Source organism: Suricata suricatta, chromosome 10 (genome assembly GCF_006229205.1).
Source record: "Suricata suricatta isolate VVHF042 chromosome 10, meerkat_22Aug2017_6uvM2_HiC, whole genome shotgun sequence".
Taxonomy (NCBI): domain Eukaryota; kingdom Metazoa; phylum Chordata; class Mammalia; order Carnivora; family Herpestidae; genus Suricata; species Suricata suricatta.
In genome coordinates, this window is record NC_043709.1 from 17,450,834 (window position 1) to 17,469,395 (window position 18,562).

Genomic DNA, 18,562 nt, shown 5'->3' on the forward strand with positions numbered 1-18,562 from the left:
AGGGCTGGGAGGTTTGGGTCTGATCAGAAATGAAGGCATTGGGGTTCTGTCCCAGGAGGGCGATGGGAGAGGAAGTTGTGAGGGTGCTTGGAGCCAGCCTCCGGGATCGAGAAGAGATCCAGAGTGAGCGGGCTGGAAATGCGTGGCCGGATTTAAAACAAAAGACTTTTCACAAACTTTAAAGCAAGTCAGGGCTTAATTTGCAAGGGACCGGGGCCCAGAAAGAAGGGAGCTTTCCTGCATGGGGTGGCGGACAGCCACAGAGTGGGACAAGAGGCGGCAGTGCAGGAAGCCCCTATGGCTTCCCCGACCTCAGCATCCTGCCCCACTGGCCTCATAAAAATGCCAACGGTAGCAGGTTTTGGAATAAAACTATTTTTCCCCCCAAGAAACCTTATTTGGCACAAAGAACAGTGAATTAGGATCAGCAGCCATGCCCTCCAGTGTCCTGGCCACCATGAAAGGTGGTTATGAAGATCAGACAAGGTAGGAGAGGGGAAGGGCTATGTGCTCTGTAACAGATGAATGAGTTAGCAGTGGAGTAGCAAGCACGGCTCCACCTCCGATTTCTTGCTGGTGTAGGCTCAGTGCTAAAGCCCTAAGTTATGATCTGACTTCATCAAAAACCCAAGACATGGGTTCCGATCTTCATTTTATAGATGGGGAAATTGAGGCTCAATGAGAGACTTTTTTTAAGGCTACACAGCCTGTCAGTTGCAGAGTGGGGGTTTAACTTTGGTTGACTTGAGTCCACAGCAGCTCTGATCTATTCATTTTGTTCTAATCTTAGTGTAGACATGTACATTGACGCTTATTTTTGTAGATCTATGTATCTCTCCACTTAAATAGACACATGATGCAATTTTAAAAAGTAAGATGCATGTTTTCAAGATTACATAGCAGCATTTTTGTTTAATGCCTAGTGTTGTGGAGCTTCCTATTTGTTCTCCAAGCTTCTTAGCATTTATGTCATTGAACTTAGAATAACAGCAACCAGGACAACAATCACAGATGATAACAAGAGGTGTGTATCTATATTGCCTTCTAGGTGCTAGACATTGTTCAGAGGCAAGCGTTTTCCATTTATAACTTACACTAACTTACAAGGTAATTACTATTACTTGCCCAAGGTCACACATTTTGCAAAGTGCTGATTGAAGAGGGTTGTTTGAAAGGGAGAGTGTGATTCTATGTGTTGCTACAGGACCCACTGTTTCTTCAGGTTTGTGAGGAAACCTTAAGAGACTGGTTTCCAAAGGGTGGTCCTCTGGCCAGCAGTGTCGGCATCCCCAGGGGATGTATTGGAGTTGCAAGTTCTCCGATACCACCCCAGGCCCGCTGCCTCAGAAACTCTGCGATGGGACCCTGCAATCCGGCACGTGCTACAGCTTGAGGATGGAGCGCTTGAGAAGTGCCCCCGAGGAAGGCACATGCCAAGCGAAGGGGCACACAGCACCATGTCTGCACTATTGCTTTGTGGCAGTGCAGCAGGGGCTCTGGCCGAGAGGCAAGAGGAAACCTGGGAAGTGCCACTTACTTTTGTCACACCGGGGTCCGTATTTATTGGGATCGGAGCAGAACTGACACTGGGAGCCTTGGAAGCCGTCCTGGCAAATGCATGTCCCATTGCCATCGATGCCGTCTGCGCACTGCGAGCAAAGGAGGCCCCGAGGGCATTAGGACAATGCTCACCCGTGAAGGAGTCCCAGATGCCATCGTGCCATGGCCTGACTTCTTTGAATTCAAGTCGATCTCTTTGGGACTCCTTGTGGGAAGCAGAGTCGTGCTGGTATCAGGTAAGATGCTAAAACAGTGACAGGCTTGGGGTCCTGAGTTGGGATCTCGAATGTTAGGGGAAGCCATTCAGGGAGGAAGGGTGTCACAGCGGTGAACTGGGAACCTGCACACAATGCTTGAGGGATGGTGTGATGAGCCGCTGCCCTTCTGGAGGAAGTCTGCCATTCTGTTGTGCAGCTTTACGGCTTCAGACAGAAGCTTCTCCCCTTGCACTGTGAGACTTTTCACCTTCCACCTGCCCCCTTTCAGCCTTTTCCAGGTTGGCTTTGCAGTGCTCACTGTGCATCCCAGTCGGGCACTGGGGCCTCCCACTGCAGGCTGCAGTAGCTGGTTAGTACCGGTTCTGCCCGTTCTCCTCACCTCACCTCAACCCATTCATGACTGTGGTTTTTCCTTCCCCTCAAAAGGGGCGTATTTCAGATGTGGGTTTCTTAAATGCACAGATCTGTGATTTCCCATGGGAACCGTATCTCCTTTTACCTTTGTTTGTTTAGCTCTGGCCTCCAAACTAGGTGAGTTAAGTTTGGCGAGTTACATTTCACTAGGTTTTGGAGGTGGGTTAACAAAAGCAATCGCCCAGGAGTGCCTGGGTGCTGCAGTCAGTTAAGCGTCGGTCTCTTGATCTCAGCTTAGGTCATAATCTTAGGGTTTGTGAGTTCAAGCCCCATGTTGTGCTCAGCACTGATGACATGGAGGCTGCTTGAGATTCTGTCTCCTTCTCTCTCTGTCCCCTCCCTGTTAGCATTCTGTCTCTCTCTCTGTCTCAAAATAAATAAATAAACTTAAAAAAAAGCAATCACTGGGCAGTGCTTTTTTTGTTTAAATTATCACAGAATCTTAGTCTTGGAAGGAATCTTGGAGATCAATGCAGGGGACCCTGCTGTCTTCCATAAGAGGAAGGCGGGGTCAGAGGGAGCCTCGTTGAGTTGTCCAAGGTCAAGTGGTCAGCAGCAAGAAAGACACTGAAACACCACCAGACTCCCCACTCCCCACCCCTGCTGCCCTCCACCCCCAGATTCTTTCTGCTTAGACACCTTCCATTCTTTTAGCAACTGATCTGTTTCTTGTACTTCCTGGGAGTAGTGGCTGGAACTGTAACGTTTCTTGGTTTAGTGATTTTAACACTTATTTTTCCACTTGACTTAGGACAGGTCAACCTCAACAATCATGACAAAGCTTTCATCACCTGGCCGTTCCCCGAGCATGGATTCGAGAAGCCTCCTGGACACTGGTTGCAGTCCGGCCCGTAGAAGCCTTTGCAGCACTTCGGTATCTGAGAAACAAAATGCATGTTGCTTTTTGAGAGCACAAGCAGAGTGCCAGTTCTGCAAAGGAAGTACATTTTAATTTCCATTGTTATAATAAACAGCATCAGCTTCCCCGCCTGAGCCTGACTTTCTCTCCTGCAGCGGACGGCACGGCTGGTGCACAGCCAACCACCTGCTCACCATGCATGTACGGAGGACCAACTGCATGCCAAAGTGGCCCTGGCACCGTGAGAACGAGACGTGAAGTCTCGTGTTCTTGGAGCTTATGTTCTATCAAGTCCAGGAAGAGATAATAAATTAAAAACAAATAAGAGTTTCCAAGATCTGTAGTTGTTAGGAAGACAAAATACTGTAATGAAGTGGTGGCAGGTGGGGACAAAGATAGGGAGAGACTGGGGTGGGGGGGTCACTATAGATTGGGTGGTGACAGGGGGTGAGAGTTAAACATTTGGAAGATGAACCAGTTCCAAGAACATCTGAAGAGCTCTCCGAGGGAGGGAGGGACAAGTGTGCACATGTGATGTGGGCATGAGGGTAAGAGACAGGTTGGAGCCCTGGCGGAGGGTGGGCCGGGGCGGGGGGAGTGTCCGGAGTGTGGGCTCTGTGTTAAGAGGCTACGGAACCACAGGAGGGATGGATGTAGGGAAGGAGGTGACCCGGATGCCATGTAGAGAGTCGGCCCTTCCATTCCCCTGTAGGAAGACATTGCCAAGGCCCCACAGGCAACCTGTGAGCCCGCAGACCCTGAGGCCCAAAGGTGTGACCCTGGAGCTGCCCCTTGCTGCGGGGCTTACCTTCACAGTGGAGTTACAGTATCTGGCACAGCCACTCTTTAGCCTCCTTGTTCTGCCAGTGTAGACACATCTGTGTGTGAAGAGCATCTGGAATAAAGCCGATGGGAAATATGCATTGAGTCTGTGTTTTGAGGTCCTCTGGGGGTTGCTCTGTTTCTGCGTATACTGGACATTCTACTTCCATTTACCGTCGGTGTCAGGGAAGCACCCAGAGCGCATCAGCCCATGCGGCTCCCAGCCAGAGCTCAGTCCCTTCTTTAGATCTTGATTACCTTTTTGGCAGAATACAGGCTGGGATTGGCACAAATCAGGGCACATTTATGTTTATGTCTCCTCTCGTGCCATAGCAGACATTGCCAGTCAATCAGGGAGCACTCTCCTGTTCATCCAGGACATGACGTAGCCTCCCTTCCAGTTAATAACCATCCCTAAGCTTCTTCTACATAGAAATTTTGGAACCAGTAGAGTCTATCTCTAATTTGAAGAAAGATCTGCAATTAGAATGATGTGTATGTGTAGGAGGGCAGATTTAAATGCAAATTTCGACTCTCTAACTCTTGGGCCCAATCATAATTATCTAGAGCTGTCATTTATCAAGAGCTTACTAAGGGCAGACACATTGCCTACATGAGGTCATCAATATTTAACTCCATGTGGATATTTTCATCCCTCTTTGTAGATGAGGGAACCGAAGCCCAGACAGGTAAGTTGTTTTTTCTAAAAGGTCCAGAGAATGGGTCTTACCATGTACTAACTTTAGGATGGCAGAGGCAAGTCATGTAATCTCTGTGGGCCTCAGCTGCCTCATCTGTGAAATGGGACAATGCTGCTAATCTCGGGTTTTATCGTAAGCATTTTGTCCCTGGCTCAAAGTTTATGTTAGAGAAACGATGTTGAAGCTTAAGACAGTAGCATTGAGAATTTCATGGGCTATAAAATCTTAAAATCTGAGATATATATAGGAATTCTGAGGTCATTGAGGAAGGAATATTCAGTCCTCTTGTCGGATCTCAGGATAATTAAGCAAGTATAGGGAAGGGCAGTTTTGAGGCTTCTCTGGTTCTAACCCATGGTCTAATTACCCCTTCTTCCTCTCCTCCTCTCTACTTGGCTGAGGCAGTGTAGAGTCATGATTTTGCCCCATATTTGCTGTGTGACCTTGTACAAGACATTTTGCGTTTCCTTACCTTCATTCGCAGATTACACGATGGATATAATGATAATGTGCCCACCTCATAGGTTTGCTATAAAGCGTTTAGAACAACGTCCGGCACACAGCAATCGCTGATGCTAGTCAATGTGATTTCCTCTTTTCTCCTCCCTCTCCACAGTCCCCGGTGACAGGATCCTGCCAGACTCAGTGGTGATGGCTACACTGAGCAAAACAAATATCTGGACAGCTATGCCTATTTAATTTTAACATTTTGCCTTATTAAGTGCCTCTCAGTAGGATTGTGTTAAAGAGCTCATCTCCTTCCTGAGTGATCTATACTACTGTTGAATGAAACTTCTGGTTGATACTCTTTTTTAGGACAAAATTATAGGCAGAAATTTCTCTCATCAATTGTACCTTGGAGCATTTTGCTTTTCCCAGTAGAGTATTTGATGTATGAATTCTGGGTGGTTATATACTGTTTTCCTTGTTAGATTAGAGCTTCTCAACACAGGAACAAAACCAGAACAAAGCAGTATCTCATTTGTCTTCATGGCCCAGGAGCCAGCTCTCAATAGATGTATCCAGAATTCAGTCAAACTTGAAAAGGGTTTGATGGTCCTAATGTCATTTTCTTGATAGTCTTTGTATTTCTATCTAGAAAAATGCTTGGGAAGAGCAAACAGGAGTACAGTGAGGGCAGCATATGCCAGCCCCCAATAGGCCATTTTGGTATAGGGATTATTTTGACTCCAGGCACTTGAAAACAGCAGATAGAAAAGGGACACTTTGATTTCTGACCTCCCCTTTTCTTTCTGAAAACAGGAGCTCAAACTATCCTGTGAAAGATGCTCTCCCTGCACAAGGACCCAAGAGACATCTTGTTACCAGAGACAAAAAGCTAAAACCAAAAAAACCTGCACAAATGGACCTTGTTAAAATAGCTCCGAACTTCTTGAACCTCCCTGTATGTTTTTGAGACTTTTCTACAATTGCCTCTCTTTAGTTAACCTATTATATTAACATTTGGGTATTGCTTTGGGTCTTCGCTTTTTCCTAAGGGGGCTCCCAGGTACATGAAAAGCTGTGAACTTTCCTCTTGTTAATCATCTGATTCTCAGGCCCAGCTGGAGACCTTAAGTTGGTGAAGGTAAAGGTTTGCCTCCCCTGCACAAACTTAGGAGGGTAAAGTAGGGAAGGAATGAACCTTTACTGAGTAGCCACTTGATTTAGGTATTGTACTTGGGATTATCTATGCTAATCCTATTATTATGATTATTATGATTACTTACAGATGAAGCAAGTTAGCGTAAAAACGTTAAGCAACACACCTAGGGGCAATGAGCAAGGGTTCAAACACAGTTCTGTCTACCCTCCCCGAGAGAGTAGGCTAAGAGCTAATGTGAAGTTACCCCAGTTGGAACTGATTATCTTTTTTTAAGTTTATTTATTTATTTTGAGAGAGAAAGAAAGTGAGCAGGGGAGAGACAGAGAGAGAGGGAAAGAGAGAGAATCCAAGCAAGTCCCACACTGCTATTGCAGAGCCTGATGCAGAGCTTGAACTCATGAACCATGAGATCATGACCTGAGCCAAGATCATGAACTGAGCCGCGACCAAGAGTCAGATGCTTAACCGACTGAGCCACTCAGGTGTCCCAGAATGAATGTCTTTTAAGAATAAAGGTAGGAAGGATGAGAAACACCACAAGTTGGGGGTCACTTGGGTGATGTGTAGTTTCATGAAGCTGTCACACTCACTGTGCGCTCAGAATTAGCAGGACATTTGCTCCAATACACCAGGGAACAGCTCACGCAGGTGCCCTGGAAGGGAAGACAATGGATCAGCACAGGCACCCCTGTAAGAGGGAGCAGGGACCACCCGATCCAGCCTCATGTGTCCCTGTGGAGGGGGTTCCACTAATGTGACACTCCAGGCCTCTCCACTCCCCAGAGAGGAGTGAAGTCAGTGCCAGATGGGTTGGGACCTGGAGCTGAGCCTGCTCACAACAGCCCCCTCCACTCCCCCCTTTCAGGGTCAGGTTGTGTGTCCACCAATGTCAGGCTTCTGATCAACTCCCCAAGGAGGCACTGCAGCTGTCCACCTGTGCCAGGGGCAAAGCACTAGTGCTGCATACACACTTATGGCCCTGTTCTCCAATTAGCTTCCCAGAAACGGAGCTGAACGTTGATTCTCTGCCTTTTACTCCCCTTGGGCTTCTTGCTTCACTGGTTCTGAGTTCAGGAGGAAGGAGAGGGGTGTGTGCCTCCAAATCTTTTCAGATCAATTCTCTGACCTCTTTTGAGCTCTATGTTCCACCAGGTAGACCTCAAAGAACAGTCTCTCAGCTTCTCCTGCCAGCTTCTGATTGGTCTTGGCCAATGTGAGGTGCCAGCAAGATACTGGTGGGTAAGAGGAGGGCAAGATCAAGGTATTTATTCCCCCAGTCTCTGCCTGTACACCATCCTTATAGCTCCTTCCATTCTTCCAGCCCTCAGTGGGTTCAGGTACCTCCTGTCCCTTTCCTCCTTGCCTCTTTGGTCCTGGGTGGTAATGGTTTCCTGCCATTACTTCTCCTTGGACATCCCAGCATCACTGGTTTGTCTCCTTAGCCCTGCCTACCCTTCTGTAGTAGTGTTTTCATTAAAGTCTCTTCAGCTGAACCACTGGGGTAACTTCTGTTTCCTGCAGAGACCCTAACTTTCCAGAGACTTAGTAATTAATCCTCTAGAGTCCAAACATACATACCTAAAGGCAGCTATGGGTTCAAGCTGGTAGAAATTGAGTCTTCTAGACAGTACCAGCTGCTCCTAGTCTGTGCCAGCCCTAAATGCTTTGCAGAGAATGCATTTGTACTTTTAATAGACCTAGGCAAAACCATCCTAGGCAAAACCATCCTAAGTTATGTAGAGCATGTAGATTTGACCTTAGGCCCAGAGAAAATAGAGGAAGAAGACTAACCGGAGGCAGGTGTTAGAAGCTTTTCCCCCTATTAAACCAAAATCCTTTGGGCTGCCTCTCAAAGCCACATGTTGAGTGGCAGTTGCTTGGGGTGGGGGAAGCTCTGAAGTCAATAATTAGACTCCTACTGATTCTTTCTGACAGAGGCCCTAGTTTCCTAAATGTTTCACCTTTGTGATAGGAGATGAGACTATTCTGATCTGGCCTGTTCTAATATTTCCTCCAGCCCAAGCCAGGTGATGCACCTGCCAAAACTTTTTTCAGAGAATGAACCAAACATAAGTCACTGCCAAAAACTGGCTATGAAAGTCACTGACTTTATGGCTTTCTTAAAAAGGGGTGTTCAGAACTGAGTCAAATCCTCCAGATGGTATACGAAGGGCACAGATGACTAGTATCATCACAATATCCTAAAACATCAGAAGAACCAGCCACAGTCCTGTGCCAGGTGCCCAACTAGCTATTTCCAGCCTTCATGATAAGAAGAAGGATCAACAAATAAAACCTATAAAATGAGGCCATTATTCCTTGTTCAATGCCCATATTCCAAGGATATTTTGAGAACAATCATTGAAGTATTATTGAATGTCCTGAAAAGAAAGACCCAGACCTATTATTGCTGCAACTTTGGGGTATGGTTTCCATGGGAACTGAAAAATCACATGTACAGCAGTGTTGAAATTTGGGGTGCTTTGAATAAAAGCAGCTGAACCAAGTAAGTTGCTATGGAAACAGGAAAGACCAGTAGAGGGTACACAAGCTCTTAGGCAAGCAGAAAGTTTGGTATTTCAAAAAACAATAAAAAATAAAAAACCAAAGATGGTTGATTGGTGAGACCAGGGCACCTACCTGAGAAGACATTTTATTTTAAGTTTCTTAGAGTAAAGCTATGGGCTTGGAGCAAGGTGGTCCCAAGTGACAGAGACAGGGGTTGATCCTGCTTCTCCTGGGGTGCTAGGTTCAATAGTGTTCCCCACCAAATTCATGTTCCCCTGATTGAGTCTTTGCAAATATAATTAGTTAAGATGAGATCATGCTAGATTAGGGTTGGTTCTGAGTCTAATGACTGGTGTCCCTAAAAGAAGCAAAAGTGACACACAGTGACCCACACAAGGAAGAAAGCCATGTAGAGACTGAGGCAATGCCAAGGATCACTGGGAGGCATCAGTAGCCAGAAGAGGTAAGGAAGAATCCCCCTTCCAGAGCTTTCAGAGGGAGCACGACCCTGCTAATCCCTTGATTTTAGACCACTGGCTTCCAGAACTGTGAGAGAATAAATTTCTGTTGCTCTAAGCCTCTTAGTTTGTGGTAATTTGTTATGGTTGCTCTAAAAAGCCAATATAGCAGGGAGGCATCGATCACTGTGGACAATTCTCCAATGAAGACGTCATTCACATTTTATGAGATAGGACCTCTTCCCGGAGGCGGAAACCCCTCTGGAATGAGTCTCCTGTGGTGAAACTCTTCTTGTCAGCTTCCTCAGAACTGTGAGAGGAAGGAATGTTGCCTACTCTGTGGGGCTGTTTGGGGCCCCTCTTTATTTTTCTCATCTCCTTACCAATTTCATCTCTCTCTTGGTTTCATCACATCGGTGGGGCAGAATGGGCACGATGGAGGGAGGAATAAGAACTCCAGTCAGGGTGTAGATTCGGCCATTTTTGGCGGCGACCTCAGTGTCTTCCATTGCTACACCATTTGCCAGAATCTGTCCCTGGAAAGAAGCAATGACACCTTTCGTTTTGTCCTGCAGGGCGCCAGCAATCCCCAGGCAGGCCTGAGTGGTGATGACCTCCTAAAGAGCCTTCAACGTCACTTAACTTTCTGCTGAGTGGAAGGTTGCTATGAGAAGGGCTTGGCCGACAGGGAAAGACGGATCTGAAGTGAACTGCTGACCGACACCAGGCGAAGATGTCTCTGCAGAAATGGTCCTTGCAGGTTCAGGGCAGGGAAGCGGTGTAAGTATTCCACCTCTAATATATTTGTTAAGGGACCTTGGCTTAACCAGTTTACCTCTCTGCTGGCGAAATGGGGATCCATTCATTCAGATACATTTATCAACCTTATATTAAGCTCTACTTTAGGTCCTGGGGATACATTAGTAAAAACAAAGAACAAAAACAAAAGCCCCAGACAATGCTAATGTTGTAGGAGAGGGAGCAGAAAATGAATAGATAAGCAAGGAATTCTGACCTTCACTTTCCTCTCAAATCTGTTCCACCTGCAGTATTGATGGCAACTCCCTCCTCCTGGGGAGTTGGGTCAGAAGCTCAGGAGTCTTCTTCCTCTAATCCATCAGCAAATTTTCTTGAGGCTTCCTTCAAAATACCTTCAGAATGCATCCACTTCTTCCCTCACCCCTGCTCCCTGGTCTGAGTCACCATCATTCTTTGGGTTATTGCGATCAGCTCCCGACTAGCCTTTCCTGAACATGCATCTGATCATGTCACTGCCCTGTTTGAAATCCCTCTTGGCCTCTCATCTCATTTAAGGTAAGAGTGACCTGACCCCACTTCTTCCCCCTCCTACCGCTTTGACCTCTCCTACCTCTCTCCCCGCACCTCTTCTGTTCCAGCCATGATGACCTTGTGGTTTCTCAGCCAGGAATATGCTCCTTTCTTTGTTTCCTGTCTCTGGAATGTTCTTTCCTCCAGATATTCACTCTACTTGTTCCTTCATTTCCTTCAGGCCTTTGCTCTGATGTTTTCATCTCCATGAGGATTTCTTGGGCACTTTATCTAAAATGCCAGCCCTACCCTCTCTTCATATTCCCGTTATTTGCTTGTTTGCCTTAGCAATGACTACTTTCTAATAGATGCTGTGCTTTACTTATTTAATTTGTTTATTTTCTATCATCCTATTTACTAGAATGGAAGTTCCAGGCAGCTAGAAGCTTTTCTCTATTTTCTCAGTGGGGTATGTTTAGGGCCCAGAATGATGTCTTGCACATAGTTGGCAGTGAGTAGATACAGAAAAGAAAACATGAATCATCATCATCATCATCACCATCAACGGTGAATCAACAGGAACCATAATCTGCATGCTGTTAGAGTTCGGCTGATATTAGCCTGGAGAGGTACTGGAATAACACTGGTTGATTGAATAAGTCATGTTCTCTCCCACCTCAGGACTTTTGCACATGTTCTCCCTTTTGCCTGGAACTCTCTTTTACTCATCTCTGCCCAAGTTCACTGTACTTATACTTTGAAGCTTGGCTAATGCATTGCTCCCTCACTGAGGACCTCTAGACCCTGACTTGTGCAGCCTCCTTGTATCATGAGCTCTTATTATAATTACACTGAAACCTGTTATAATTGTAATTAAATAATCAACTGGCTGCTAATCTGTTGTTTAAAGTCTGTTTTCCTTGCTGTAATGTAAGTTTGTCTTCTTCATTGCTTTGACATCCAGTTCAGAGTCTCACACATGTAGCTGTTCAGCAAACTCATAATGAATCAAAATAATGAAATGAAAGAAATAATCATAAAGATTGTAAGCCTGTGAGTTAGCGTAGAGGTAGGATAGCCTGGTGAACAATCATAAGCAGAACAAAACTGCATAGTCATGACAACATGTCATGATATCCGCGGTAGAATTTTCACCTACATTGTCGGTTGTGTTGAACTGTATGACCTGGTTGGCCATGCTCCTAATGTGTGGGGTCGAAATGAGAGTGGCCACTTCAAGCTGCAAAGAGAAGAGAACAATAGTGACTTTTCAAGCAACGCATAGAGCCCTGATTTGGTAAAGTTCTCACTGAAAAAAATTAGTCTGGAAGTCTGTGAAATAAATAACAGGAGCTTTGATGTCATGAGTTTTGTGGCTTTGCGGATTTCTTTGATAACAGGCTCATTATTCATTGCTAAGGGTATGCTCAGGGCTACAGATAAAGAACAATTGTAACATATTTTCTAGCACTGTAATAATGGAATTTAAGATGAGGTCAGATATGTGGAAAGCAGGGAAAAATCGGGCAAGAAAGTGTGGCCAACCTGAGTAAATGGGACAATGTGGTATCTGACGAGTTCCAGAAGCTTCCGTGATCCCTGAAAAAGAATCAAAATACTTCTCCAGTGACTTTGGACACATAATCAAGAAAAATAAATGACCCATTAACTCTTAATTGGGAGGTGGAAGGTGAGAAAACCCCCATCCCCAAATAGCTAACATTCACCAAGTTCTACTTTGTTCGGGACTGTTCTGAAAACATTATAAGCACATGTTATCTAATTTTCTTAGAACCCTGAGGGAGGGACCGCTATCAACTCATTTTATGTGTGATAATACGGGGTTTTAAAGCCACGTCCGAGGTCACAAAGCTAACATAGGAAATATGAGCCTAAGAAGTTCTCAGTCACTCTGCTTTATTACTTCTCTGAATGTCTAAAGCTACATTCTGGATTTTCTAAGACAGCCTCAGTTTAACATTCTGTCTTGCTTTCTCTATAAATAAATGCCTGCTTGTCAGGCCACATACTGGTTATTTAGGAATACACAGTCCTTAGTAATATTTGGTCAGGACATTTTCCCCTTCTGTGCTCCCATGGCACATGGTCATCTCTCCTTCAAAGCCCTTTTCAAGATTTCTCATGCTTTGGAAAAACTGTAGCAGTGGAGGAAAAAAGAGAGTCTTGGGACCGTCAGCAGGGCGAGCAGTCCCCACAGGGGTGCCATGTTTATTTATTTATGAAAAGGAGACAGAGACAGAGACAGACCGAGAGAGACAGAGAATGCCAAGCAGGCTCCATCCTGCCAACTCAGAGCCCAATGTGGGACTCGATCCCATGAATTGTGAGATCATGACCTGAGCCAGAGTCAAGAGTTGAGTGCCTAACCAACTGAGCCACCCAGGCGCCCCGTCCTTGAGCTCTGCTTCTTAAGTGGCCAGCCATGGTTACCCTGGCTTTGGCAGGAAGAAGGGCTCAAATCAAGATGACCATGCTAGGGACAGGTTACAACACTGAAAAGTCCCAGGCTGAAAGAAATCCCTGCTGAATCTGAGTTCCATTCACTCAGACTCCCTTCTGCATTTGTTCTTGGTCCCTGTGCCAAGAACACTTGTAAGCAGTGTGACCACATATCCTGGCTTGTCTGGTACAGCCCTGGTGTACGCCTATTATTTTGGCAGCCCCGTTCACTCTCAGGTGTGCTGGTGTGGATGGTAAATTGCATGACCACCATATCTATAAGCCAAAGACAATATGTGCAGGGCAGGGTTACCATAAGAATGCTGAGATTGAACACCAGGAAGTGATGTTTTCTGTAGCTCTGGCTCTGCTGCTGCATGGCTTCGAGCTCACTTTGACTCTGGGTCTTCACTTCCCGTTGCAGCTGCTTTACAGTACTCAGAAGTGAGGACTTGTGGGTGGGGGCAATGCTATTATACGGTTGGATATTGAGTGACAAAGTAGGTGAGAAAAAGTGGGGACTGCTGGGGAACGTCAGCCCAAACTGGGCTGCGAACTCCTGGAAGGCAGGGATGGGGTCTCTCTGGAGGCAGGAATTGGACCCTGCATGAACATCAGCACCACTAAATTAAATGTGGGAAGAGGTCCTGGGAAGAGCACTGAGCTGGACATTGGTGTCCTGAGTTCTAATCCTGATTCTGTTTCTGTGACTTTGAGCCAGCCACTTAGCTCCCCTAGTCTCGATTTCACCTGCAAAAGAATGGGACTGGTGTGGACCTCTCCAACCCTCTGATTCTGTAGGGAAGACTATCAGCTGCATAATTCACTTCTAAAGCCCTACAAATTAATTGGTGTTGGATCCTTTTTACAAGAAAGAGGAGAATGAAAGGGACAAAGGGATTGATGAGCATCATTCCTGCCATTGTGTGTGCCTGTCACCTGTCCCATGGCTGAGAGCCATGAAGGTCATCATTTAGTTAGAATTCAGTCCAGTGCAGCTCAAATCGACAGGATGAGGTGGTCCGAGGGTTGTGGGTTATCGTTAAGCTGATTAAAAACAAATCGACAGGATGTGTGTCCAGGTGCTGCTGCTGTTGGAGAGCCTGTCGGTGTGGTCCATCCTTTCCCTTATGAAGACATTCGCTTCCTCCCTGCTGTTTTAGGTAAAATCAACAAAAACCAAGCCCTTTGATGCCAAGGCAGAAAGAGAATTGCTAAAATGACCTTCAACTCTTTAATTTCACTTCCTTTTGTCCCATTTTACTTGCAGGGTATGTGTGAGCTGGCAAGGGCCAGTCTCTGGTATCCTTTGCTTTCATTTTGCTTTGTACAGTGATGAAGTCATAAACTGGGGCTGGTAACTAGTAGCTTTGGTCTCTGTGGGGAAAGGATGGTATCAGGACTGAAATTTTGCTTCAGGGAGAAGCAGAAAGATACACTGGAAAGGAAACACAGCATTCCAAAATCAGAATAATAAACAATTCCTCTAATGAAATCAGTTTATTTTCCATTTCGTTGGCATAGCTGATGGGGACTTTACCGTCTCCCTGAAATTAAGCTAAAAGATGCTATTACAGAAAAATCTTCCTACAGGTTGAGAAGTTTTAACTCAAGAGGCTCTAATCCTGAGAAAAAAGTGGAAATGCTCATTTTATTCTTCACCTAGAAGTTAAAGTAGAACAGTTTGGGCTAAGAAGAAAGAGATTTGAAGTTTTTATATTCTTAGTAGGCAGAGAAGTACTGCCTTTGAGAGCCAGAGCAGTAGTGTGCTGGTAAATCAGTTTTATGAGGGGAAAAGTAGCCCAGACTTATAGAGTTGGTCAATTTCTGTTATGTTAATACTCCCACCCTACGTTAATTTCAATCTACAAGGTGATTTCACTGAACTAAGCTGAGAAGAGGTCCACAATGTACTCTCCAGAGTTGGAGCAAGCCAGCTCCAGCCACAGCTGGAAGGAGTTATGAGGGGAGAGGAAACAAGAGGTTTCTGAGCAACAGTGCTTGACAGAAAAGCAGGAAGGGTGACTCTTTAGATTCTAGTTAAAATGTTTTGTTTTAATTTTTAAAAAATTTTAATGTTTATTTTTGAAAGAGAGACATAGCATGAGCTGGGGAGGGGCAGAGAGAGAGAGAGAGAGAGGGAGATACAGAACCTGAAGCAGGCTCCAGGCTCTGAGCTGTCAGCACAGAGCCTGATGCGGGGCTCGAACCCACAAACAGTGAGATCATGACCTGAGCCAAAGTTGGACGCTTAACCAACTGAGCCACCCAGGTGCCCCCATTTTGTTTTAATTTTAAAGGTAGCTGATTAGGTGTCTGAGAACTCCTTTAATATTATTCTTTTAAATGGTATCAAATTATAAGTCATGTACTTAGCAAGGCCATATAACTCAAGATTTTAATAATTTCCCAGGGGAACAATGTTCTTTTTAACTTTAAAAGTATGAGTGTGAGTTCCAAAGAGAGCTTTATCCATTTTTTTGCAATAGCTATATTTCAGAAAACTTGCATGTGAATAGTAGTTTAAAAATAGCATCCTATCATGAAGACACTGGGAAATCTGGCATTTTAAGTGGAAACTTGTAGTGAATCTTTTAATATGTTGCACATCTATTTGCAATGTAAGAGATTATCTTCTGATTTAGCTCCTCAATCCACATATTTTTAATTCAAAGTTTTCTGAAAGCAAAATATCCTTGTAGATACTTGAAAGTATTCTAGAAATGTATGTATCCATGTGTGTCTCTAAACCATACCTGCGATGAGTTTTAGATTTCAAAAACAATGTAACCCAGGTTACCTGGGTTAGAAAGTTGGTGCGTCCTCATGTCTATTTTTAGGTCTCACACAGGTGCCCTTAAATGAAAACGCTTGGGGTATGGTTTGTGAAGCTGCCTACTTAACAGGCTCCATGGGTGTTCCTAAGTATACTGAAGTTTGGGAATCACTACCCTAAAAGATCCGGACCCCCCATTCTCTATAACAAACTGATCTACCTGAGGTCATGAATAGCCTTGCCCCATTTCCAAGATAGTGGCGTACTTTCAGGGCATTGGAGGAAAGCTTGTGGCCCATCTTGTAATTCCATGATTTGATGTTCTAATGAACAAAATTCCAAAATTCCATAATTAGTTACCTTCCCTTCGGTTTAAGGTTGTTATTTCTTGGAGAGGAAACACTTGAAGTGGTTTTAGTCATTTACACTTTTGAGTGAAGGAGCAAGAAAAGCTCCCTTCTAGAGGAGAATGTGAAAGAGTTGAAGGCTTATGTTATATAAGAAGAGGGTCATTGTGAAGAGAGATGGAAGCAATTGAAAGAATGAATGGAGCATCTAAAAATAACATTTATTCCTTTCAAATTTAGCCTAGACCTGGTCCAGAATGGTCTAGTTATGATCCATTTTCTAAGGAGTTTTAGATTGTAGGGAACTTAAAACCTTGGTTTTGCTACTGAGAAATATTAGAAGACCCAAGAAAAATCGAACCAATGATTTAGATCTGGGGTTGCAAATAAATGTTATTTCCTGTGCTCAGTCTGGATGACTGGTAATAGCTGCTTGGAACTCTGTTCAGGAGATTGAAGCTCCATCCACAGTTCCAGAGAACTGTGATTGATTAGTGATGTCTGCCTTGATTGTGGAAGGGTAGGTGGTGATATGTATGTTATTTATTGAACATCTCTAGTTTAGAAAAAATCTGTATGGGCACAGACTGAGGCAATAATGCTGACATGATGCCATCAGAGTTAGTAGGATACCATACCTCTCGAGAAAGGAGGTAATCAAGAGTGCCATCCTTCATGTTGTCTAATGCTTCGTTACTTGGAACAAAAATGGTGTATGGTCCACTAGCCCCATCTTCATGTAAAGCATGTCCCACATTGGTTTCCTGCATTTGAAAAATGAAATTTTATATCTACAACCTATCTGTGACAAATATTTGAAGCAATTCCTCAGTACATATCTATAATTGACACCCTTGCTCATTATACAAAAGACAAGACATAAAACCATTTTCCAGAAATTCATGAAAAGTACATACCTCTAGCAAAGATCTGAACTTGCTATATTTTGGTTGTAGCATTGTCATTATGGTTTGCTAAAAATCATAAAAAGAAATAAGGTGGTTAAAGAAATAGACACCACAACATTAAAAGGTTCATGACTGAATTTATGTGTAAATGTGGATGGAAAGGAACCCAGTCAACTGCAACACATTATAGAAATGTTTCCTGTTGTTATTGAATTAGTGGTTCAGATGTGCACGTTTGGAAATAGTCTTTGGCCATCATCAAATGAGTCAAAATGAATAAATTTTTACTGTGGTGAGGACTGCCTTCCTCCACAAAGCAGAAGGGATAATTTCTCATGACAACTGGTCAACTTTTCATGATGACTGAATCATCATATAAGACCATAAAAGAGGTCACAAAATTAAGGCCTTGCCTAACCCTATTGCATGCTTTTCTTTATGTTGGCAGAGGTACCCGGAATTCCATTAAAAATGGAAATGATCTCATTTTGCCCATGGTTGGGGTCTTAGCACACACAAAGGATGAGGACATGGTGCTGACATGCATTTTCTTCTTCAGTATGACTCTCCAGGGAACAAAGAAAGATGGATTTGGGTTGACCTAACTTTTACCTGAAATGTCTCACCTCAGTGTTGCTCTCAAATGTGGGTGTCATCTTGTCCATGGCTCTGTCAAGGATGTGCAGGAGCCCATTGGAAGCAATTATGTTCCCTTGTATAATTTTTGCCTTTTTTTGGCCTCCATTGAGTTTAAGCTTTATTTGATTGTCCTAAAACACCAAGAAAAAATAAAATTAATGTGGTATCCTTGAAGGAGTACTGGATTAGAAGTCTTGAGTCCTTGGGTCCTGCCATTAATTGACTATATGAACTTGGATAAGTCACTTAACTCAAAATGGGAAAGATGGCATTTGCTTCCATGACTTGACTGGTCTTTTGTTAAGATCAGATGAGATGATGTGTGAAATCACTTATGTCTACCAGTGATTGCTAAATGTGATGAAGGAATCATAAGTCTCCTCCAATAGACCACGAGGTCAAAATAGACAAAACAATTCAATTTATTGTAAATTTATCACCCACTTTAATGTGTTGTACAGACAAGGCACACAATAAAAAATTTTTGTTGCATAAATGACTAAAGCTAATTCCTTCTTTTATGTGACTCTTACAAGCTATAAATGATACATATGAGTGAATAAATGAAGAAATGAATGAGTGAATGAATGAATAAGTGAAAGAATGTCCTTGTGAGAGAAGTGAAGTTTTCATCCACCTATTTAGGTATGTATCCATCCTTTATCCATTCATCTGTCCATCCATCCATCCATCCATCCATCCATCCATCCATCCATCCATCCATCTATCCTCACACACACAGTACAACACACAACTTAATGATTCAGGCCTTGGAGTCAAGAAGACCTGCATTTAAATCCTGGCTCTGGCCCTTACTTATGACCTCTCAGTTTTCCCACTTGAAAAATATCCTTTACAGGGTTGTTGCAAATCTTACATAAAATAAATAAAGGCGCACCTCAATACTTTGTATAGAGTAAGTGCTCTACAATCTATCAGCTATTGATAGTTGGTGAAATGCAACAATATAGGCCATAACTCACACATGCACATTCTGTCTACTAATCATGCACCTGC

The 18,562-nt window shown here is 44.1% G+C and overlaps 1 protein-coding gene across 1 annotated transcript in view; it reads right to left on the bottom strand.

Moving 5' to 3' along the window:
• STAB2 (stabilin 2) overlaps positions 1–18,562 on the bottom strand; it is a 150,163-nt gene that overhangs the window by 80,535 nt on the left and 51,066 nt on the right. The window contains exons 13-22 of the mRNA XM_029955429.1: positions 17,533–17,676; positions 16,916–16,972; positions 16,637–16,762; positions 11,961–12,014; positions 11,575–11,655; positions 9,530–9,682; positions 6,771–6,833; positions 3,860–3,946; positions 2,984–3,070; positions 1,538–1,649 (exon numbers count right to left, since the gene is read on the bottom strand). Of these exons, the coding sequence (XP_029811289.1) occupies positions 1,538–1,649; positions 2,984–3,070; positions 3,860–3,946; positions 6,771–6,833; positions 9,530–9,682; positions 11,575–11,655; positions 11,961–12,014; positions 16,637–16,762; positions 16,916–16,972; positions 17,533–17,676 (964 nt within the window). The remainder of the gene's footprint in view (positions 1–1,537; positions 1,650–2,983; positions 3,071–3,859; positions 3,947–6,770; positions 6,834–9,529; positions 9,683–11,574; positions 11,656–11,960; positions 12,015–16,636; positions 16,763–16,915; positions 16,973–17,532; positions 17,677–18,562) is intronic.